Source organism: Polypterus senegalus, unplaced genomic scaffold, assembly GCF_016835505.1.
Source record: "Polypterus senegalus isolate Bchr_013 unplaced genomic scaffold, ASM1683550v1 scaffold_3052, whole genome shotgun sequence".
Classification (NCBI taxonomy): Eukaryota; Metazoa; Chordata; class Cladistia; order Polypteriformes; family Polypteridae; genus Polypterus; species Polypterus senegalus.
In genome coordinates this window covers 9,473-34,717 of record NW_024378541.1, presented here as the reverse complement: position 1 = coordinate 34,717, position 25,245 = coordinate 9,473, and the positions used below count along the sequence as shown (strand labels likewise).

The 25,245-nt window shown below is 40.5% G+C and overlaps 2 protein-coding genes across 2 annotated transcripts; both read left to right on the top strand.

Annotated features, from left to right (window-relative positions):
- The first annotated feature begins 2,376 nt into the window (after positions 1-2,376).
- On the top strand, positions 2,377-7,555 carry LOC120519605 (von Willebrand factor A domain-containing protein 1-like). Its single transcript, XM_039742544.1, has 6 exons — positions 2,377-2,563; positions 4,489-5,046; positions 5,572-5,853; positions 5,979-6,254; positions 6,331-6,615; positions 6,932-7,555. Exons 1-6 carry the CDS (start codon positions 2,470-2,472, stop codon positions 6,970-6,972), a joined length of 1,536 nt encoding a protein of 511 aa, XP_039598478.1. The 5' UTR covers positions 2,377-2,469; the 3' UTR covers positions 6,973-7,555.
- A 3,000-nt stretch (positions 7,556-10,555) lies between these two features.
- Positions 10,556-25,201, top strand: atad3 (ATPase family AAA domain containing 3). The gene is made up of 16 exons (XM_039742542.1): positions 10,556-10,792; positions 14,843-14,919; positions 16,234-16,335; positions 16,478-16,537; positions 16,622-16,691; positions 16,775-16,940; positions 17,056-17,125; positions 19,128-19,283; positions 19,372-19,428; positions 19,508-19,633; positions 23,247-23,371; positions 23,493-23,544; positions 23,683-23,753; positions 23,848-24,015; positions 24,195-24,303; positions 24,401-25,201. Exons 1-16 carry the CDS (start codon positions 10,609-10,611, stop codon positions 24,569-24,571), a joined length of 1,764 nt encoding a protein of 587 aa, XP_039598476.1. The 5' UTR covers positions 10,556-10,608; the 3' UTR covers positions 24,572-25,201.
- The last annotated feature ends 44 nt before the right edge of the window (positions 25,202-25,245 follow it).

Sequence of the window (25,245 nt, the reverse complement as noted above, 5' to 3'; positions counted from 1 at the left end):
GAGAGATGGCCAGAATGACTAATTCATGTTAGGCAGTTTAGCCAGGACATCAGGATACACCCTCCTCTTTACGAAGGATGCCGAGGGATCTTTAATGACCACAGAGAGTCAGGACCTTGGTTTTACGTCTCATCAGACGGATGGTGCCTTTTTTTTACGGCACTGGGGCATTGGGATCCACAATCAGATCGCAGGGTAAGCGACCCCTGCTGCTGATCTTATCAATCTCTCTGCCAGTGGCAACCCAAACTTTTTCTCGTAGGTCTCCAAGTACTGGAAGGACCCTAACATGCTTAACTTCAGGTGGGTGTCCTGTAAGTACGGCCAAATATCGTTTCCAGTCAAGCTTTACTTCAACTAGCACTTCCCATAGCAGCCTCAATCACTTTACAAAGATATAATTGTCATGAACTGAGAGTCCCAGCGCTAAGTTCCAAAGCACGTAGTCCCAGAAAAGTCTGCTAGAGGTGGAAAGCGTGAAACCCAGCTAGTAGCAAGAGCAAACACAGAATCACAAACACCGGGGCACTGGCATGTGTCACTAAGCCACTGCAGATGACTAAAAAGTTCAACCAGCCAAGGCAGGCACATCTCACTCCTCTCTTCAGATCACAAGAGATGGGTCCAGCTGCACACCTCCGTAACTCAGTGATTCAGTAGCTCAGCTGGACAGCCAATTAGATTGTAGGTTTTTGTCACTTGGTTTATTTCACTTGAGTCAGATAAACCCTTGACCAACCCTAATCTTAATCATAGTGTAACCAGGTATTTTCATGACATATGCTATAAAGCGATAACCTCCTCAATGGAGTGAAGCTCTGGAGGTCTGCAGCTAGAGTGTATTGGATCACTACATTGGCTTCCTGGACTGATACGTATAAAGTTTAAATAGTTTGTGCTTGGCTACAGAGTAGTCAGTGGGTCTGCACCTATATACTGTATAAGGAGACACTTTTGAGGTCCTATGCTCCTTTGAGACCACACAAGTCTACTGATGAATGGCATCTGGAAATGGTACCACTGTGTGGTATCAAATCTCAGTCCAGACTCTTTTCATTTGCAGCTCCTGGTTGAAAGAGCTGACCACTTCCAATTGAAATTTGGACTTCCTCAATGTGTTTAAGATGCATTTGGAGACTTTCTTGTTCGATTAATTTCTATCTAAGCTGTTACGTTTTATTATCTAGGAATTGTTTCTAGCATGTATTTTGTTCTGAGCTCTTCACTTGTAATGATCAATTTTGTACCCTTGTCCTGTAACACTTGTTCCCAACAGTCCTCCAGACTGATGTCTACTCAATTATGTTGACCTATTTTGAATAAAAGTGTCTTCTAAGCAAATAAATGTAAATGTTTACAAGCAAAAGTATTCCACAAACACACTGCTAAAGACATCCATGACATGTAGTAAATGCACTGTTTACTATAAAATGCCTACCCTTTTGCTGTATAAAGTTCCTTGTAAGCTGATATCTTAATTAGGTTGAATGTCTTATTTTTGAATAACAGGCTGTTTGCTCTTAGCTTCCCGCTGGCCAGGATGATGTTTGACTTTAATTCGGACCAAAGGATTTCCCTGTTATTTTTAACCACAGCTTCCATTGTGAAGCTCTTGGGCACTTCCCGCCCTACCAAGTAAATAAGGTGCAGCGTCAAAAGGCCCGGTGAATCCCTCCAGAGCTTGAATAGGAGACTCCACCCAGGGATGCAGAGAAGGCTTGTGCCGCAGCTCTGTCCAAGGCACTAGACACCTAGCACCCACAAGAGGGCACACCTTTACCTGATGTAGCCAGTGATACTGACCAAGAGCATCCACCACAAGAGGCCGGGGTGGACGGTGTGGATGGCCTCCTATAAGGCCAGATGAACTGCCTTGTCCTGTAAGGCCAGTCCTGTGATATCCTCCAAGTGTGGATCTGCAGTTGGCTTTACTCGATGATGGACAGATATCTCTCATATTTGCTGCGAGTTATTTACGTGATTAATGGGGGCTAGTCTGAGACTGGAGGGTGAGGTCATTAGAGAACACCCTTGGGTGGGACTTGGAGTTATTTTAAACTTTCCAGAAGACTTCCCCCATGCTGTAAAAAACAGCCTGAAGGCAGTCTGGAGATGACACCCCTGCTTGCCTCGGAGCTAATGTGGGGGGCGCAACAGGACCGATCGTCCCAAACAGTTTACATCGCCTGGGGGTCTTTCAGGTGCAAAGTGCCTACAGATGTCTGCAGGACACAAACACGCCGCACTGTCCCCGTGTGTCTTGTTTACAGGGACGCGTAACGAGGATAGCGGACAGGCGATGGGACCCTGAGGGATACGCAGGTGCTCAAGGGGGCGGGTCTGCCAGGGTGCGCAGCGGAGAGGGAGGGGGGAGCCGTACGCATAGGGAGGTTGTCGAAGTTTTAAGCTGCGCCGCGGAGCCCCGATGGATGGACTCTCGTTTGAGTGGTCGCTACCAGCTTTGGCGTCATGTCGTTGACTGCTGCGCTAATCTGGGCGCTTCTCGTCGTCGCCGGCGGGTCGCTGGAGGGCGCAGAGACCTCGGCGCGCCCACCTGTGCCAGGTAACTTGAGGAGGGGGTTCGCTCGAGGATTGCGACGTCTCCGATTGGGGAAGAGGGGCGATGCCCGGGGATTTCTCAAATAGAGACTTGGAAACGACTGAATGCCTGTTAAGATTTATTACCGTGTGAGTGAGCTGGATATGCTTGACTCGCTTCTTCTTGGCTCGGATATGTTACCCTTATCTCGAGTCCAGCACGTCCTGATCAGGTTTTATCAGCTGTGCCGGAATGAGTTACTGCCCCCGTCCCAATGTCTCCATACTTCTTTAGAATAAACGCTTGTCTGGTTACCCCAGAAACGTAACTTCGGACCCTTTTTGTATTTGTAAATTCAGAACCCAGCTTTACTACATTTTGAATCCCTCTAAAAGCTGAGAGTCCAACATATCCTGAGATGGTTTAATCATCTCCACCTTTGTGCTTAGTTGTGCCCAGTTCAGTATCTCTTTACCTCTGGTTAGGGAGCCTCTCCTCCCTTACCTACGGGGTGTTTAGAGTCTCCTTTTGTCTGGCAACCTTTTAAATGAGTCCCCCAATGTGTCCCTGATGCCCCAATTTCTTTGAAATCAAAACCCCACTGTTGTTAGAGGAAGTCATTGGCAGAAAATGTGGTGAGCTGTATGTCTCATGTCCAGGCTCGCATCCCACTGTTTCTTGAGTTCTTGGGTCTCATTGATCTGTCATGTCAGGGGAGCTGGAGCCTATCCCGGCTGGCATATGGTGCAAGGCAGGATAAATATCCTGGGCAGAGTGTCAGTCCATTGCAGGGCAAATACACACACACACCAAACACATATTTGCATTCATTGTCCGGTATTATTTAAGTTTCTTTATGTCCACCTGTGTACTTCATTATTCCTAATCCTGGGTCTGCTTCTGATCAGGTGGTCTGCTGTCTCCAGCTCACTTTTCATTTTCTTCAGATGTGTAACTAATTTTCCAAACTGGTTTCCCATATCTGGCTATAGCACAATAGCTTTTATTGACTCAGGGTCCCACTTTCATTTGTCTAAATGGCCATTTTCTGCAAGTGCAGAGTACTGAATTATTACCAGCCGTATATTTCAGGAATGAGCATTTCCTGGGTTTCATTCTTTTCAATCCAGTAATCAGTCACATCTAGATTACCTTACCTTTTCCTGGATTCTTCTCATTATCCCCAAGTCCATCTTTGCAGATCATCACAAGGACATCTCTCACAGCAAGTAAACTAGCTCAGGATTTCACTTGTGCTAGGCAAAGAGTCCATTTTTTTTTCTTAAAGTAAAGGTGCACTCCACTGTCTGTTATGGCACGTGTCTTCTGATTTGACCTACTTAGAGATCTGCAGAATCCCACAGGGTTTTCCATGTACCTAACCATGTCATCTTCTAAAACACCTTGGGTTTATCCGGTCAGTGCCACACAATCTCTAGTATAGATTTAGTTTTTGTCCCGATGAAGGGATCTAGAATCTTCAGAGTGGCACCCACCACCTGAATTTCAGTATGTGAAATACAGTAGTCATACAGTTACCCTAAACGAGGGCCTCACTTATGCCAATCTTTGTAATTAAATATCCATAGCCAAGCAGTTTATAACTTCTGGCGAGGGTCCAGCTGAAATCATCGTGAAATCATCTCTACAGCAGGAATATATTACCTCCAGTTGGTGAGCCCCCACACTCTTTTATCATTTGTTTCAAGGCCCATATATTTCAGATTGTAGGCATTTTCTATGTTTAGGCCTGTCCCTTACAAAGTAGATGTAATATATTTTGTCATTACCTTTGCAGATGTGATTCTGCAGATGAGAGGCAGAGCTGAAAAATTTAGTCTTTTTGGAGGCGTCACATGCACCAATAAATAAAAATGGGACACATAGTGAAGGCTCAACACAGCCGTTGTGTGTTCTAGCAGATGACCTTATTTTAATGTCTTTCTCAGGGTCGATGGCTGGCTGCTGTGAAGGTGACGTCATGTTCCTAGTGGATTCCTCAGGCAGTGTATCATCCTACGAGTTTGATAAGGTGAAGACATTCTTGGGTGAACTGCTGCGTCCGTACACAATTGGATCAAAAGACGTACAGGTTAGCGTCCTTCATGTGAGCACTCAGCCCATTCCAGAGTTTCTGTTCTCCGAATACACCACCAATGCTGAATTGCAGCTAGCACTTAAGGAAATGAAACAACCACGGGGTGACACCAACACAGGCCAGGCTGTAATATGGGCCCGTGATCATGGATTTCAAGATCGTGCTGGATCACGTCCTGGAGTACCAAGGGTTCTAGTATGGGTTACTGATGGCATGTCATCCGAATCGGTAACTGGGCCGATGACTGCTCTGCGGGATGATGGTGTAGTAGTTCTGATTGTATCTACTGGACAGGGGAACTTCGTGGAGTTTTCAACTGCGGTCAGCCCCCCAACTGACAAGCATCTCTACTTTGTGGATGTTGATGACCTTAAGCTCATTGAAGACGATCTACGCAATGCAATTACAGGTATGACAGACAAATATTAATTTTTTTGTGATGTGGACAGGTCACCTGCAATTGGACACGGTGGAGAGGATGCTGGTGTAACAGCAGAATAAACTCTTGTCAGAATTAGGCTGCACAGGTACCTTTTCTGAGTGCCTTAACTGAAATGAAAGTATCCAAATGGCAGTTTTTGGGTGCCAACCCCTTGAAGATAGTTGGAGCACAGAATAGGAAGGTCTATATTAAAATTGATAGTTCATTTTCGGCCTTGGGTCTATTTTTCTTTTGTAACAGAAATTCAGTACACAGGTTAAAACATTAGTATAGGCTTATATTGTGATCTCTGTCCTATAGTAAATGGTTTATGCTACGGTATTAAATGGTGTTCTATCATTTTAATAAGCATTTATCACTTAACTAAAATTAGTGAGCTTGATGAAATTTCAAAACATCACCATACACTGCTTAGATTTAAAGCTGTCATGAGAAATCAACTACTAACTAATCTTAACATTTTCAAAAACATCATCCTGTTGTTGATTACAGATGTCATACGAACTCGGCGGCTTTCTGCAGTGGACATAACTTCACACAGTGCCCGGCTAATTTGGCCCAACATGCTGTCTTCACCCTCTGATTTCTATGTCCTACAGTATAGTCCAGTTTCTACACAACAGCAGCAAACATTCACCTTGCAGCTAAACAGTGGTGACACTTCAGCACTGCTGAATGGTTTGAGTCCTGGCACAAAGTACCATGCAACTTTGATACCCGAGTCCAACTATGAGCATATCCAATCACTTAGTGTTCAGTTTACCACTCTTCAAGGTAAGACTTTCTCACTGTATGGTCCAGGCATGATCTGATTTCTTCATCTCATCTTTTGTTACTCAATGTACCATTCATTGAAATCATGTGAAGATAGTAAGATGAGCATTTGCTTTCCCCCACAGAGGCAGTCAGCCCAACACAACTGCTCATTTCCGATTCCAAACCTAGTAGTTTCAGGGTCAGTTGGGCCCCTCTTTTACCTGACTCTGTTCAGGAGTTCCAGGTGCTATTTGGACCCCTTCCAAGTGGAGAAGCCCAGTCCATCACTGTGAGCCACAATCAGAATTCCACAGTCCTTCGAAATTTGCAAAGCAGCACTTCATACCTTGTGACGGTCATTGCACAGTACCACTCAGGACAGCAGCGAGCACTGTCCGCTAAAGCTTGCACACAAGATGGTGAGTGACATCATCTCTTTTTACCCAGTCCATCAACACCTACAGGCCGTCTGGAACATGTCTGTCTCTCTTTCAGAGCCTGAAGAACTGCGTCTCATGCCAATAAGTCCGGGGATGCTCCGAGTGGATTGGGATGAGGCTCCAGGACCAGTGAAGGGCTACAAAGTGAGATGCCGGTGGTTGACAAGCACAAGTCTCCCTGAGCCTGCTCATCCTACTGTCCACCATAGTTTGCCTTCTGCGGCACGTACCAGTTTGTTCAGAGGACCAGAATCTGACTCCGTTGTGCAGGTGTGCGTCAGTGCCATGTATGAAGAGAGTCCAGCTCACCGTCGCTGCAGGACAACACGTCTGCATCCAGGTACAATGATGTGCACCTCTCAGAGGCCAGGACCCACCATCTACTGCTATAAAAATGATCTGACCCAGAAAATCTATCTTTTAAAGCTTCTACCATTTGATAGCCTTCTTTCCTTGTATGTTCCCTTTTATAGGTTGCATAATATAACTAAATCAAAACATATTAAAATAGTAAGAGAGCAGAACTTGGCTTATTTGCACTCTTGAATTGATGCGTGTGTTTAAATAACAGCAGATATCCTCCTCTTTTTAACATATCACACGGCTGCCCATCAGACATGCAAGTAGAAATTCTAACTTCCTTTTTCTCCTTGTAGGCTCCCTGGCACTTGCTCTTGGGTCACACCACCCTTCTTAATGGTTTAAACAGTAAGAAGACGAGAGAGAGAGACTTCAAGCTGGACTATGGTTGCACTTTCCTTCTCACGTCAGTCACTGGATCCTGGAGGCATCTTGAATGAAATTTTGCACCTTCACTCTCAGCTGAGCCAATGAAGCAACTAGATAATATAAGCAAAGTAGTTAAAAAAGGGACTCAATTACTGTGTGACATTTCCTCACATTCTTGATCTATGCCTGTAGCCCCAAAAGCCTAATATAACCCCTTTGTCCCAAACAGCCTGACAGACAGTTACTTCTAGTGTGTCACTCTACCCGCCTGCCAAGATCTAAAGGTGAACCTGCTTCATTTTCTGTGACCCTTTATCTTTGTTTGACTACTGTATGCTGTGCAGTATCATGTAATTATGATGCAATTTCAGTTGGCAAGGTCCACTTCTGTTAACCCCTTGAGGGTAGGTCACGATCCCAACAACAGCAGATGCAAGCGCCAGCCGAGGTTCCCAAGTAAAAGATATGAAACACTTTAAAGCACAAGCTGAATCTTAATGTTGTACACTAACAGTAATTCTTTCTAAAAAATTTATTTTTTATTATAAAAATATGTAAAAAAGACTAAATAAACTGATTCACTTTAACATACTATACAAGCTTTCTTCATTTTGAACCAAATGTACAAGCAGTATTTTTTGTTTCTTTGTAATTATACAATTTGGGGAAAAGCAACCTGTGGGAGGGAGTCTGCAAGCCTAACAAATGACATAATTCAAGTGGATGTGAACACAGCCAGCTGCTCTGGGGGTGAATGCGAGTGTTTTTAGAGACTGGCTTGACTCCAGAAAGAGAAAATGTCGCTCACCAGTACATCTTTACTACACTCGAGAGAGAGAGACAGATCCGCACAACTGCCTGTGAGAAACAGTCAGGGGGTGGGGAGCTTGCACCTCTACAAGTGGGTAGCAAGCATTTGAATGCTCTGTAAAGTTGTGGGAGTGAAATTTCAACAGGAAAAAGGGAGGATGATTTTGTCGAATGAAATGTTGCAGTGAGTCCCAAAAGCTGCACGAAACTGTGAAATTTGACAGCGGCTTCCAGCTCTGCCTCCTGTCTTTTTGTAAGTGCCACCATCTCCAGATCATACAACATAGCTAATCTCACTACCATTTTATAGACCTTCCCTTTCACTCTTGCAGGTACTCTTTTATCATACTCACTCCTGCCTCTCATCTGCACTCAGTCCACCTTGCCAGCATTCTATTCTTCACCTCTCTGCCACACTGTCCATTGCTTTGGACTGTTGAAGCCAAGTATTTAAGTTCATCTACCTTCATCACCTCTGCTACTTGCAGTTGCACCCTTCCACCACCTTCCCTCTAATTTACTGTATGTACATGTACTCCTACTGACTATCATTCCCTTTCTCTCCAGCTTGTCCTCCCATCTCTCCAGGTTCACCTCAGCCTGCTGTCTACTCTCAGTACAGATCACAATGTCATCCACGAACAACATAGTCCACAGAAACTCCTGTCTGACTTCATCTGTCAATCTGTCCATCACCATTGCAATCAGGAAACAGAGACAATCCTTGATGTAATCCCATTCTCACCTTGAACCAAGCTGTCATTCCTATCACACACCTCACCACAGTCACACTGTCCTCATACATATCCTGCACCACCCTCACATACATTTCTGCTACTCCCGACTTCCTCATACAGTACCATAACTCCTCTCTTGGCAATGGCATCCTGTCAAATGCTTTCCCCAAGTCCACAAATATGCAATGCAGTTCCTTACATCCTTCTCTGTACTTCTCCATCAACACTTTTAAAGCAAACATTGCATTTGTAGTACTCTTTCCTCTCATTAAACCATATTGCTGCTCACAGGTCGCTACCTCTTCTCCCAGCCTAGCATCCATCACTCTTTTCCATATTTTATGGTGTGGCTAATCAACTTCATACCCATGTAGTTACTGAAGCACTGCACATCTCCCTTATTCTTGAAAATTGGTACTAATATACTTCTCCACTCTTCAGACATTCTTGCTTTTTAAGATTTAGTTTCTAGTTAACATCTCCCTGCCTCCACTGGTATATCGTCCAGGCCAACTGCTTTTCCACTTTTCATCCTCTTTTTTAGCTTCCCTAACTTCGGCCTTGCTGATCCTCGGTATTTTGTGATTTACTGCCTCCACTTCATCCAACCTACACTCTCTCTCATTTTCTATATCCATAAGTCCTTCAAAGGGCTCCTTCCCCCTTTTCAACACACTCTCCTCTCTTGTCAGCAAATTTCCATCTGCATCCTTCCCCTCTCAGTCCCTCTGCCTGGCTGATCGATACAAGGGCTCTTCTCCTTCGTTTGTGTCTAGCTTCTCATATAGTTTGACATACGCCTTTGATTTTGCCTTCACCACCTCTCTCTTCACCTTTCATCTGTTTGTACAACTGTCTGCTTTCATCATCTCTCTGGTCACCCCAATTCTTTTTACTAACCTCTTCCTATTTATGCTTTCCTGTATTTTCACATTCCACTACCAAGTCTCTTTGTTTTCCTTCCTCTGTCCAAATGTCATACCAAGCACCTTCTTAGCTCTCTCCCTTACCACTTCAGCTCTTGTGTTCCAATCATCTATCATGTCTTCACCACCACCCAGCTTCTGTCTCACTTCCTCTCTGAATTTCACACAATAGTCTTGCTCTTTCAGCTTCCACCACCTGATCCTTGGTTCCATTCTCACTCTCCTCTTTTTCACTTCAAAATTCACCCTGCATACCACCAATCAATGCTGTCTACCTACACCATTCACTGCCAACACCTTAAGGTCTCTTCACATTGTGTCACCTAAATAGGACATAGTCCATCAGTGTGCAGTTTCCTCCATCCACTCTAAAATATACATTCACCACAGCCATTTCCATCCTTTTCGCAAAGTCAACCCCCATCTGTCTTTCAATATTTCTCTTCTTAATGTCATACCTGCTCATCACCAACTCATCACCACTGTTCCCTTCGCCAGCATGCCCATTAAGATTCTCTCCGATCACCACTCTTTCTTCCTTGTGTATGCCCTCCACCATTTCGTCTAACTTACTCCAGAAATCTTCCTTCTCCTCTATCTCACATTCCACTTGCGGAGCATATGTGCTGATGATGCAGTATTTAACATTTAGGACAGTTTCTGCCGATACCTGCTGGACAGTAGCATCGCTGGCGGTAATTGGTAACGCGGGCCTCGACCGATAACGAAAAGACAATTATGTTTCTCATCCGCATGTAGATGTGTACATCCCCTGTATACTGGAAATCAACTAAATATCGTACTCCTGAGATGAGTGAGTAATAAATGGATCTGATTTTGTCAATTGCGGTTTGCTATTTGCTTCCTACCGCATTTATTTTGCTTTCGGGTTATATTTCTCGAAGTATTTACCTTTGCGCTAACTTTAAGCGAAAGCGAGATACGCTTATATTGTCCCACTTTTCTCCCCGTTGCTTCAAGTGCGGTGGGGCGTGGCTCAGTAAAATACTAGCCAACCCCCTGATAGCTGCAGCTTCCTGACCAACCGTGGGTCGGCCTCTGACACATGCGTACTACGATTTTGGCCCACGTGTGTCTCCTTGAATAGTCCGGCAGCCGAAAAGCCGCAGCATGTCGTGGTTGTTCGGCATCAATAAGGGCCAGCCTGCACCTCCAGCAGACGTACCTCCATTTGTACCACCGCCGGCAGGATCTGGGGGTGGCGGAGAGGATAAACCCAAGGATAAATGGAGCAATTTCGATCCAACGGGATTAGAGCGGGCAGCCAAAGCGGCTCGGGAGCTCGACCAGTCCCGTGAGTTAAACCTTGTGATCTTTAGTGGCGAAAATGGGAAAACGTTTCAGTTAACCGAACAGAGTTCAGGGTCTGCTTAAATTGTTAGCGCATGAAGTGCTAAGAACTCCTATGTATTCTTTATATTAATGTGATGTGCTGTTGGTCCAAGGTCATTTAGGGCGGTACAAGGGGCGAGTTTACGTCAGATTATGTGATGGGCATCACAAATGGATTGGCTACCTTTTCCCCTGCTTCATCGACTCCGTAATTGCGTCTAGCGGGTTATAAAATAAAATAGATGTTAAGGTATTCATAATTTAGAAGGGCGCTAGCTTAAACTGTACAAGTGACGAGCGATCAGTTAATTTTTCGTGTTTGTGGTTAAAACAGTTTATTGTCAATAATAATCATAATACTTATTATTTGACTAACTCCTTTATTCAAGTTGATTCACAAAGATAGATAAAATTGGTTGCATTACTTTTCAAATTGGAGCACAGGCTGGTGAAGTGACTTGCTCATGGTCACACGATGTCAGTAGCAGACTTTGAAGCCACAGCCTCAGGGTTTGAAGTCAGTAGACTTGACCCCCTACTTCCCTTGCAAATTTTTTCAGAAATGTCCATGTGTAGGCACTTAAAGGCACCTTCGTGCATAGCAGTTGATGGGTAACGATGGTTCCAGATAAGAAATTAGTGATTTAATATAGCTTACATATAGAATTTTTAATGTAGCCACTCGCCCAATATTTAGTTTGTGCGTTATACTTGGAGTTTACAAGGTCAGGACTCTGTTTGTTTGCAAATAAAGTACAATACGAAAACATGTAGAAAATTCAAAACCTGTATGTTTATAAAAAGTATTCTCTTTTAATAAATTGACTTTGTCATGTTCTTAAAAGTTAATATAATTTTAAAGCATGAATATACTAGTACTAGGCGGCTGGCCATCTGAAAATGGGGGAGAAAAAGGTAAATTAAGTTTACACACATGCCAAAGAAAATAAACCTCTGATATCACATGGCGAAAGAGACCACAGTCCTAGCAGTGTATATTGCACTGTTGGGTTGTGCTAACAATTTTGGTAAAATATGACAAACTTTTTTTATTGCTGACAAGGCATCATTTCTGATCTTCCACACCAAGTTCATGAAGCATAATTTGACTAAAATGGCAAGTGCTTCTTGCGGGATTCATGAAATGGAAAAAAATTAAGAACGTCAAATTATCATTGTTGCTGCGATTATTAAAACAAAAAAGTCTCAGGGAAATGTAAGTTGTTTTATGCTAAAGCTTCCGACCAATGGGCCATCTGTAGTATGAACAAGTACTCCATGGCAGAGATGTAGTGATCCTAGTGAATCTTATGCTTGTTTAATTTAATCTTGACGTACTAAGAAGACCTTTTTTTTGGCTTCATAATGCTATGTGAACTGTAGGCTTACATATTGTAAGGATGTTTTGAAAGTGGTAGTGTTGGTGATCTTAAAACTATGACATAATATCTTAAATTGGATATTTTAGAATTACTTCAAATTATAGAAAGCCTGTGTCTGGTGTGGGGCTACACAGTTGTAAGTAGTAGTTTTAGTTATGATCCTTTATTTGAATTATACACAATTCTTCATATTGCCTGACAATAAAGAATGTGATTGGTCCATAATGCTTGGTACAAATGTTTAAAAAATGCCTTTTTTTAATATTTTGTTTTTGGAGAATTTATATCTGCATGCTGAAATGAGAACATTAGAATAATCTAGATGAGAACAGGCCATTCAGCCCAGTCAAGCTCACCAGTCCTATTTACTTTATTCTTCTAAAATAACATCAAGTCTGTGGCACCTCTACAACAGAACCACCTTTTTCTACCCACTCAAACATGTGCAGTCTTTAATGCCTGGAAAACATTCGGGATTAAATCACTTAGAGATCTTTACATAGACAACGTCTGCATCCTACAAACAATTACACTCCAAATTTAACTTTCCAGCAACACATTTCTTTCACTAACTTCAAATTAGAAACTTTGTTAAACATAACCTGCCCAATTTTCCTCACATCCCACCTACCTCTATGCCGGTAAAAAAATATTGCTCAGTCTCGAGGACCCAGACATTTCCATAATATATAAAACTATTTTACAGTCCCTCACTTTCAAAGATCCAAGAGAACTGTGGGAAAAGGATCTCTTACTCAACATTTCAGAAAAGGAGTGGAAAGTAGCAATGCACAGAATTCACTCAATCTCCATATGCACAAAGCATAGAATTATTCAACTCAAAATTATATATCGAATGCATCTCTTGTTTAAAATTGTCCAAAATGTTTCCAGGGCAAGGTCCAACCTGCGAACGCTGTAATCAGGCTCCAGCCTCACTAGGCCAAATGTTTTCGGCCTGCACAAAATTAACATCATTCGGGACCAAAATCTTTAAATACCTTTCAGACAGCCTTGGTGTCACAATCCCTCCTAATCCACTAACAGCTATGTTTGGTGGTCTTACAGATGGGCTTAAAGTGGAGAAGGACAAACAAACTGTGATAGCTTTTACTACACTTTTGGCATGTAGACTTCTTTTGCTCAATTGGAAGAATCCTAACTCACCTATTCTAAGTCAGTGGATAACTGATGTTGTATACTATTTGAAACTGGGAAAAAATTTAAATTCGCACTTAAGAGGATCTGTACAATCCTTTTTCAAAACCTGGCAGGATCTAATCAATAACAATTTAGAATAAGCATTTAAAATGAAGAAGCAGACTCTCTCCCTTCTTTTACTATTTTTATTAATTTATTAATTTATCTATTCACTTATCTTTATTAGCATAACGTTTTACACTGCTGGCCTAGCTCTCTTTCTCAGGGATGGGTATTGATTTGTTTAGAACCTTTTTTTTTTTTTTTGTAAATCTTGAGTTATGTGTATGTAATGTTATTTGATTTTAATGAAATTAATAAAATGTAAAAAATAAAATAACATAAAGCCTGGTTTTGAAAGACTTTAAAGTCCTAAATGTTAGATCGATATCCTAGAAAAATCTCAGTTTTGTGTAGATTCAACCAAACTAAAGGCAAACCTTTGTTTGCAGTAGTGTTTTGCCTTTTGAAGAATTCCCACCCAGACCCAAGGACAGGTCATTTTCACTTGTCTGCTGTTCTTCCTTATTAAAGCTCTTAAATAAGGACATAACTGAAGAATTTAATTTTGGTTTTATTTTAAAAATAGTGCTGAGGGTAACTGTCATATAACTGTGTTACTACATGACATTCTCCTAGTGGCAATAAATAAAGAGGGCGAAATAGAATTTGTCTTAGCTGGGAAATCAGGGAAGCACAATCCCTAAATGAGGAATAACATTTTATATTTGCACATGGTATATATTTTGACTTTTTTGACAAGTAAACAGTGCTTGACTATCCAACTTGATGGTCAAAGCTGTGTAGTAGAATGCCGTGGTCAGTAGTATGACAGTCTTTACTTAAGTCTACAAGCGTAATGATTTTACTGTGTCCTACATTGATCGGTAATATAGGAATATTTCTCTAACATGAGTTAAGATTGTTTCTGTTTGGTGACTGAGATGAAAGGTCACTGAAATTCTTCTAAATTTTTTTTTTTTATAAACATGATTACAGTTGTAATTAACCTTTACACCGTAGTATAAAGTGATAAGTTTGAAATTTGTCTAAGAATAATTTAATGTAAATTCCTTTAATAAAGGTGTAACAGTAATATGAAAGATTCTGAATTTGCAATATATTTTTGGGATGAGTGATTAAAATCAGCCATAAATGTTCCTGTTATCTTATTAATTTTAAATCTATAAGCTTGATATGTACAGCAGGCAGTGGTATCTGGAGAAAGACTACTCAGTAATATTGTGCTTGTAGATTTTTTTTAAAGAAATACATCAGCAGAGACTGACAAGGATCGGCTTTTTAAACATAAGATTCTAGGTTTCTGTGAGATAAAACATCAAATGTTTTGGTAGATAATGTAGTATACCCTCTGTATGTTTGCAGAAACTTTTCATGAATAAGTTGTGTTATTTTATCCCACACTATAGGTCATGCCAAAGAGGCACTGAACTTGGCACACATGCAGGAAACAACCCTGCAGATGGAGCAGCAGAGCAAGATCAAGGTCAGTGTTGAGGCAGAGCAGCTCTCGTCTGGTGCCCCTATACACGTTAATCACCTTTATCAACCTTCTATAACCTACTTTGTAATTAACCTATGGAAAATGTTTGCAACATTTATTTTGATGATGTATTTGCGTCTTTTTAAACAAGTAAACTCCAGATGTAATCTTCCACCTAAAAATATTTTTTCTATGTACAAATTAGAAACTTTTTAAAGGAAACTTGCTCTGTTTTCCATACCTCTTAATTATATATGTTGCAGAGATGAAATTGGCTAGTGTGAGTGAAGATTTGAGCAGCACCACTTCAGTATATACAGAAAGTTTAAGAAATTTACCCTTTAATGATCCAAGGGATCAATGTTAAAGGATTTTTTTCAATAATAAAATGAATGGCGCTCAGTCATTCATAGAGTACATTCTAGTTCCGTATGCACTAAGCACACCATAAATCAAACTTTCATCTATCGTGCATGTCTTGTTGAAAGTTATCTAACATGTACCCGTGGCGTGATCCAAACCTGTGAGCATTTTCTAGAGCTAGCATCTCTGGACCATGTGTATTAGGAAATGCTTTACATGAATTTTAATTTTGGGCATAAGTCTTTACATATCTCTCAGATAGCCTTGAATTTAAAATCAGTACTAATGCCATAACCACAGAAATTGGAATACTACTATACAGTATTAAAAAGCCCTATGAGAAATCAACTTTAATATCCTATATCACATTGCTAGCGAGTAGACTTATTTTGTTCAGCTGAAAAACTTAATTTTCCCTGTAAGTTGTAGAAGGTGGATTTGATGTTTTGTATTATCTTAAATTGGAAAAAAAAAATTGCATCCTTCATAAAAGGATATGTTTCAAAGTTTCCAGAACATGGTAAGAATTAATCAATATAATTTTAAAGTAAGCACAGCAGAACTGTGATAAAATCTCTTGTTACCTATTTTGTCAGATATGGTATAAAGAACTAATGTTAGTTGGGGCTTTCTACTCATGTTTCTGTATTTTTTAGGTGGAGGCTGAATGTTGATTTCTGTGTTTTTGTTTTCTTTGGATTGGTTTTGAAGCCTATTGTAGTGTGCGTTATTCTTATTTGTTTGATTAAAGTGTGTTCTGTTGTAATGTTTTGATTTTTTTAGATTAAAAAGAAATCAAGGTCAGTACCTGCATCATTTTTGTTTTGGGCCAGTAATGCCTAATAGTTATTTTGATGCTGTCAAGGGTTTTTATTTGGTTTTGTTTGATTTTTTTTTTTTTTTTTTTTAATACATATTTTGAATTAAGAGTTGCTTCTTATGTTTATGTTATAGGAATATGATGCTGCTCTTGAACAGATGAAAATAGAACAGATTCGAACCCAGGCTGAAGAACGCAGGAAGACGCTAGGAGAGGAGACCAAGCAGCATCAGGCGGTGAGGTATTGGGTTGGGGCAAGTCATACTGTGAAACAACATTTGAGAATGGCACACACACGCAAATGGATGGAGTGACGGACACAAAGAATTGTTATGGGCGTTTGTAGCTCATGTTGAGACTCTAATTTTCTTATTCTAGAGGGCACAATATCAAGACAAACTGGCAAGGCAACGATATGAAGAACAGTTAAGACAACAGGTAAATGAAATTGTGAATGATCATTGACAAGCAGTAAATTTATTCCTTTTTGAACAAATTTCAATGAAGCGTGTTTTTGCACAGCAACTGCTTAATGAGGAAAATCTAAGGAAGCAGGAGGAATCTGTCCAGAAGCAGGAGGCAATGCGGAAAGGTAATAGCCAAAAACTGTGTATGAAGCATCACTGGTCTCATCAGCTAGGCCTTTTTTTAAGTTGGTGTTATTTTTTGATGTAGCCACAATTGAACATGAGATGGAACTGAGACACAAAAATGAGATGTTGAGGATTGAAGCTGAAGCCAGGGCACGAGCCAAAGTAGAGCGTGAGAATGCAGATATAATCCGGGAGCAAATTCGTCTGAAGGCTGCTGAGCACAGGCAGACCGTGCTGGAGTCAATACAGTGAGTCACTGAGGTGTTAGCATAGAGACTAACCATCATATTGGTTGCTAAATTTATGATCTGCAATTGAGATATTAACTTTGCCTAGTTCGTAACAAAACATGAATATTTGCAGGACAGCTGGAACGGTGTTTGGAGAGGGATTTAGAGCCTTCATTTCTGACTGGGATAAGGTCACAGCCACGGTAAGATTTTCCTGACTCTGCATTCAATTTTTTTGATTTTTAGCCCATCTCATTTCAGAACAAAGATGCAAACTTGAAGATGTAATAAAGTTATCTACTTGCATATCCAGAAGTCTTTGTATCCTTTTGAAGGAGAACCTTTCATACATAACATTAAATGCATTTAGTTATTTTGAACTGCACTTTAGGCACACTATTCTTCTGTGTCAATGTCAAAGTTTTATGGTCATTAGTTTTAAATCCCCTCTACTGTAACACATAGTGACAGGGTACTTGACAATCATACATCCTTGTTACCCCACATCTGAGTCTAAAGTCAGTTTTTATGAAGTTTTTAAGGAATACTCCGTCCAAAATTTTTTTTTTTCTGTTACAATTTCTTGATCCTCATATCACATAATCCACACACCAAGTAAGTCATGTGCTCATAACAGGCAAGAAACATGCATTTTATTTCTGAAATATCATTAAATATTTTGAACAATCAGAGGAAGCATGTTCACCTGGGAACAAGCTAGTAAGAAAATAATGCACGTGGTTGCCTGTTGTGTAATCCACAAGTCATTCAGTATTACTTTACAACACAAATAACGTGATTTTTTTTTTTTTTTTTTGACATTTTTACACTTTTTGTTGTGGCCCAGCGTTGGTGTCCATAAACAAGCATTCTGTCAGAAAGTTTTGTTATCTCTGAAAACATTACAAATGTTGTTCTTGAGCCGTCACTACAAAACCCATTATGTAAGTAACCTGTAAATATTAAAAAAATCCTTTATGGTGGCATATTTCTTCCTGTCGGGCACAAGTAGTAATGAGTTTGAGAATCTTTTTGAAAGATATTAACTCAAAAATAATTGTTTTTATACTGAGAAACTATGTATCCTTGGGAGTGTCATTTTATCATTGTTTTCTTGGTCTGATTGGACCAGATATATCCTTAATTAAACATTTGCATAATAACAACCATATTCAAGAGACAGGATTTCCATTGAAAATACTGCAGGTTTGCATCAAGCATGACATATTTCACAGCTGAACATGGTCAACATTATACATCATTATTTACCAGTAATGGCGTACTGCACGATAATGTGCAGTGAATACACTGGACTTGAGCATTCCTAGTTTTCATTCCCTTCCTCTGTCTGTTTAACATTCGTTTGCTCAGAGGTTGATGTGCTTGCTGTTTCCTGAGCAGCTCTTCTTTTCTCCACCCTTGCAGCCCACTGCTTCTCTTCTTTCATCGGTATTTTTTCGCGTTGAAACTGATTAAGTTAGTTTTTGTGTTGCAATTACTTAGTATGTTTCCTTTAATTTTTCACTTAAGCTGGCACTTAAGTCTTCTTTGCCTCAAGAATGATTAGCGAAGGTGGTAAGGAATGAGAACGACGCCCATATGCATGCGGCACATGGCCGCCGTGCTGCCAAGAGTTGATTCTACAATAAAATAAAATAAAAAGAGCAATAAAAATCATCACCCCGAAAGTGGATAGTAGACGTCACGTAGTATATGTGTACCAACTTTCAAGTCAATAGGTGAAACAGATTGCGAGCTACAGGTGATTTAAAATACAGGACAGACAAACAAGCAGCCACGGTAACGGGTTATATAAGAAGATATTCATAGGTACACATTTGTAATCCGTAGCTTGACTGAGTTTTTCTTTTGAATCATTTACGCATGCTTTTTTTGAGCTTATTTAGATAAAGTACCCAGTAACTAGTGTGCAAAATGAAAGTATGCATCATGGTATAGCCTTGCACAGCCCACAGAAGTGTAATTGATAGCCAGTAAAGTAGTTCTGTTTCTGTCTGCACCAAACTTCTGTTGGACAAGGTGGGGATGCTCCTAGTGTCCCTTGTTCGATCTCTGTTATCCTTTCTGACTTACGTTGTAAATTTCCACTACTGTCTCTTGAGACGGAACCCATAATCTGTATGAGTTTATACTTCATTCATGAATTCATGTGTACTGTTTTCTGAAACCACATTCTATTTCCAGGTTGCTGGCCTAACTTTGTTAGCAGTGGGTATTTACTCTGCAAAAAATGCTACAGCTGTTTTGGGACGATACATTGAAGCTCGTTTGGGAAAACCATCATTAGTGCGAGAAACCTCTAGGATTACAGCCACAGAGGCAGTCCAACACCCTATTAAGGTATGTAACTTTTGCATGTTGTATTGTATTTACCATCCGGTTTGGTCATCTCATACTATTTTCCTGTAAATATTTACTGTTCTTATAGGTGGGAAAAAGGATCCTAAGTAAAGCACAGGATGCATTGGAAGGTGTTGTCCTCAATGTAGGTATTTAACGTTCCCATTATTACTACCAGATCTCCTAATGAACATGAGGTAATGATTCTGCAATTGTTTCTTAAGCCCAAACTGGAGGAGAGGGTGCGAGATATTGCCATAGCAACAAGGAACACACGACAAAACCGTGGCCTGTACCGGAATATCCTTATGTATGGCCCTCCAGGTACTGGAAAAACACTTTTTGCAAAGGTGAGTTTTCTAATGAGGAGTGGCAGATTTTAGCTATTCTACACATATTATAACTTATTGTTTATTACTATATACAGTAGATATGCATATTCAGTTATTAAATGCACCAAGGGACTACATTAATGTTTCCATCTTTTCACATAAACATGCTATTCAGTCAGTGACAATGTATGTACAGACAATAGTACTTAATGCTGATAGGTACGTATGACAGGATTGATTTTATATTTGTGCTCTTCAAAGGTACTATAGAATGAGCAAAGCTAAATATTTAATTGATTCTGAAGATAAAGTGTACCAGACTCTCAAACGTGCACCCGGATCAAGTTTTCACATGATCCTTTCTCCTACTATGGGATTGCACTACGCTCACAATATGTTTATAGGTCTTCCAGATGTCACTTTTATGTGCATCAGTCTTCTTCCACTAATAATTTTATCAATATTTTCCAGCATTCGGTATCTTTGTTTCAATGCTAGGCTTACAGTGCCAGCTAACACATGTGGAATTAACAGTCTTTTTTGTCCTCTGCAGAAAATAACTACTTCTAGGCCCTCTGCAGCTCCTAGTCGTGGCAGACTTGCTTTGTTAAACTGCTAATCCCTTATGAATAAGGCATCATCCCTTTGTGATTTAATTATCCAGAAAAGCCTTGACTTATTTTTGATTTCTGATACGTGTTATAAACCAAGGAAGTTGTGATCATTTAAATCCAACATTTTAGGGATATAATTTTGTACACAACCCCCATTTGAAGAGTAAGGGCAGTGGATTGGTCACTGTATTCTGTAGTAACAAAAATAGTGAAGATGCCTTCCTCAATGTGACATCCTTTGAGTACTGGGTATTCAGTGGTACCTCCTCTGTTTCTGGGCAGAATGTGGTAGAGTATCACCCTCTTTAAAATTTAAACTATTATTCTGTTTGAAATAAACAATTTAATTACACATTCTTTTTTGTATACCTTACTATGATTTTACTTTTTTTTTTATATAATTTTTTAATACAGATATACAGTAGATACTAAACCCTGTGATGTGGTGGCCCCACGTCCAGGTCTTGTTCTTGACTTTCCCTGATGGTTGCTGGGATACGCTCCAGCTTCCCTGTGACCTTCTTTTGGATAAACGTGGTTGGAAAATGGATGGATATGGATACTTTTTTTTTTTTTAAACAAATTTTTGCCTGTTTTTGAATGTTTTAACTTGATACCATATATCAATTTTCCTACCCATAGTCAAGGTCCTGTATTAAATGTGATTTGTTCTTTTTGACTTGATGGGTATTGCTGTCTTGGGTTTCCTTGGATGAGCTTTCCATGTAATGTGACTTTTGCATTCCCTTTCCCTTAACCAGGGAGGGGAAAAAAAAACTACAATATCATTTCATAATATTAAGTCTATCACTCCACCTACTTTTTTGATATCCTTACAGGCCTCCTTACTTGGGACTTTTCTGATTTTTTGTTTTTTTTTTTTTGTCCTGCCCAGATAACATAGTTTCTCAATGTAATTAAATTTGTTCTAATTCACTTTATTATTTTGCTCCTCTAAGAACTATACAGATGCCTGCTGCTTCCTCTTCTATGACATACCCAGAACTCAGGGTGTTAAACAACTGGTTGTTGGCTTTAAATAAACCCCATTTTTCTTACTGTTCTTCCATCCTAATGAAGGCAGTAGCAATCCCAATAATCTTACTTGCACAACCTCCCATATCATGCCACTACGGGTCATTTGTACATCACTGAGTTAAAGTCAAAATCCACCTCCGAACTTGATCCTACTCCCACTTCTCTTTCAAGTCTCATGCTTCAGTTATTGCAGGTCCTATTTCTCATCTTATTTATTCATATCTGGCTTCTGTTTGTGTTCCTTTTTCTTTTAATTGCTGCTGTAGAAACCTACTTTTGACACATCCTGTCTTGATGGCTCCTGGGGCATCTCCGTCGTCCTATTCCTAGCTAAGCTTCTAGCAGCAGATGCCATTAAGCAAATGCATATTAATTACACTTTAAAGCATTCATTGAATTATTACAGTTGTAGTACTTGTCCAGACTGGAATTGTTTTCTTTTGTTCCATTAAGGAAGTTATGTATCTGTTGTGTTGGTATTAGTTTTGCTAAAAATGAACAAGTCAAATAACCTAACAAAGAAAAAGAGCAGGATCAAGTAATGCAGACAAAGGTATTGACTTTGAAATTAACACAGTGATGCACAAATGAGTTCAAATCCCTTGACCAGTAACTGTCTGTCTGGTGCTTGCCATTCCTCATGTCTGCATGTGTGTTACACTCATTGACAGTCCTTTGTTAGCCTCTGTGTGGATGAAAAGTCCTTGCAATGAACTTGCATTCTGGTTCTTATACTGTGCCTGATGCTAGTCTCTTACCTCTGGATTAAGCTGATTTAACATTAGTAATTATTTAAATCAATGTGGTGCTGTAGTAGCCTGCTATTGCCAGTATTGAAGACATTACATGTATTGATGTTTAGAACAGTTATTGAGGTGGCACAGTGGTTAATGCTGCTTCACTGCTCCATTGCCCTGGATTCAAATCCCATACCCAGCCATTGTCTGTATAGAGTTTACATTTTCTCCTCGTATCTGCACCAGTTTTTCTCAAATTTCCCAAAGGATCTATAGATTAGGCTAAGTAGCCACTCTGAAGTTGGACCATGCCCATGCTAGTGTCGGGCTGTTGATAAGTGATCTTTTTGTTGAAGTGTTATTATAGGATGCCAAAAGAACATAATCGCCATGTTAAGGAAATAATTATAAATAAAAGGAGCAAGTAGATCGATTTGCGTATATACACTTTAAGTGCTCATAAAAAGCCTTTTTTACTCGGCTGTTTTCTCATTTATCATGCAAAATCTGTTTTTATAAAGCTTAATAAATATGACTAAGACAATTGAATTTGAAAAAAGAAAAGTCCACTTCAGTCACTTCTGTATTTTTTTTCTTTTTTATCTTAAGGATATTTTCAATTGCTAACCTCTGTATGGATTCTGCTTGATGTATTTTAAACTGCCAACTTGTTGGACTCTCGTGTGTAAATGGAGTTCCTTAGCTTAAGTTGATTTTGTGAATCCAGTATATACAAGAATAAAATCTTTAGCCAGAAGAGACAAAACAACTATTTTATTTCAGTGTGCCAAATTCCTTTTTGTATACAGCTGAAGGAAGTGCAGGACTGAGATGGTATCTTCTTTCAACTCGTGGTCCTGGTATTCTTCATGTCCTTCCTCTTTATCAGACAGATGTAAGCAGATCCCCTGCATCAGCCTCACTTCTGCCATCTTGTGGCAACTGCCAACCCCTTAAGGCAGCTCGTGAGGGTTACTTTCTGATGAGCAGAGGAGGAAACGTCTGAAGGATTTCTCTTCGTGATCTTATCCATAAGCTAAGATCTTGCTGATGCCACTCTGTTTCTAGACTTTTGGACCCAATTTTGATGTTTGTGTGTGTGGTCATATTTTGAATTCCTGAGCATCGTCTGATATAGACATTACCAAAGTTTTTTTTATTTTAATTTATCAGAAAGCATTGATCTATACCTATAGATGTTCTTTTACTCACAATTTAACAATTCTCTGATCTTTTGTTCAGAAACTGGCCATGCACTCTGGTATGGACTATGCCATAATGACAGGTGGAGATGTTGCTCCCATGGGAAGAGATGGCGTCACAGCAATGCACAAAGTATTTGACTGGGCAAATACCAGCAAGAGAGGGTAAGTGAAATATAATGTTAACACAAAAAAACCTGACCTGTAGCTACTGTATGTGCTGCTATAGGCCTGAAGACTGACCATTTTGTGCAGGGTGCTAACTGCCCCTTAAATTTGTTCACAGCCTACTTCTGTTTGTGGATGAAGCAGATGCTTTTCTTCGCAAGAGATCAACGGTGAGTAACGCATTTACAGAAATGATTGAAATGAGGCAAAAATGCACTGCTTGGTAGGCAAAGCCTACACACAGGCCATGGTGGACTACGTGGCCACAACGTTTTGACTGTGCTCAGTTGGTGTCCTTTGGTTTGTAGGAGAAAATCAGTGAGGATCTTCGAGCCACTCTGAATGCATTCCTGTACAGAACTGGAGAGCAGAGCAAAAAGTGCGTGATGGATGAAGGCCTGGCCCTGGGTTTTTGGAGTGATGGGTACTCCTAGTGGTATTTTCTGACCATTTGTTTTCTGTGTCCTTCTTAGATTCATGCTGGTGCTGGCCAGTAACCAACCAGAACAGTTTGACTGGGCAATCAATGACCGGGTTGATGAGATTGTGAACTTTGCCCTGCCAGGTCTAGAAGAACGAGAGCGGCTAGTAAGGCTATATTTTGACAAATATGTCCTGAAGCCTGCAACTGAGGGGAAGCAGTAAGTGTCACAGATGCTCCATCTCTTCCATTGCCAAGACACACAAAGCATACATACGCTTGCATGTGTCCTTCCTTAAGTCTAAGAGTGCTCTCTGTGTTGCCTACAAGTTGGAATTTTTCTGATCATCGATGACTTTTCTTTGCACCCTCAGATTAATGTCCCTCTTCTATCCGTAGGAGGCTGAAGGTTGCACAGTTTGACTATGGTCTGAAATGCTCAGACCTGGCCAAAGTGACTGAAGGCATGTCTGGAAGAGAGATCTCCAAGTTGGGCGTTGCTTGGCAGGTAAGTTGCTTGTGTTAAGAGCTGAAGCCTGCACTGGATGTTGAGCCACACTTTTGTGAGACAGGAATGATATGAGGGAATGTTGTCATCTCCCTAGGCTGCCGCGTATGCTTCTGAAGATGGCGTTCTGACTGAAGCCATGATTGATGCCCGTGTGGCTGATGCTGTGCGGCAGCACCAGCTCAAAATGCAGTGGCTGAAGATGGAAAAGGCAGAGAGTGGAAAGTCTGCTATGAACCCCCTTATATTAGAAGGAACCCCTGTCTGAAACTACAAGAAGCGTGCAGCCTGAGCAAGGCAGCATGTGGTCATCGGTCCAGTGGGTCCAGTCACCTCATCTCTGTAAATCATGGATTATTCTGTCGGTTAATTAATGATTGTCTGGTGGTACAGACTAAGGCTGGGATGTCTGACCGTAGGTTTAATATGCAAGCTCTCTGGGACCCCCAGCAAGGTTATATATGAACTTTGCCATGCAGAATTTTAGAAGAGTGGGTGGGTTACAATGAGAAACTACAGGAATGTCTTTCCTTTATGGTCAGGTAAGGGTGCTGAGAATTTGTTTGTTTTTTAATCAAGTCATGATGAGTTTTTGCAGAAATCTAAATTAAAGTGTTACATATGGACTTGAGCAGTGCAGTTTTAGGAAATACCATGTGAGGGAGAAGCTCAGAGCTAGAGTGACCATGTAAGGGAGCATTCCTTTGGTCTGACATCCTGGACCCAAGGTGTGGGCTGGGGAGCACCTGAAATGGCATGACCTTGTACTTAATCGGGGAATGAGAGAAAATGTGTCACTTTTATTTGTGCTAATTTGGGACCCGGTGCTTCCTTGTCCAGTCAGAGTGATATGGAATGGCCTTTTACTCTGAATAAATGGAGGTGCTTTATTATCAAGGCTGCTTGTGTTGTTTGGTCTTCGTCAATTCCTCACATTTCATA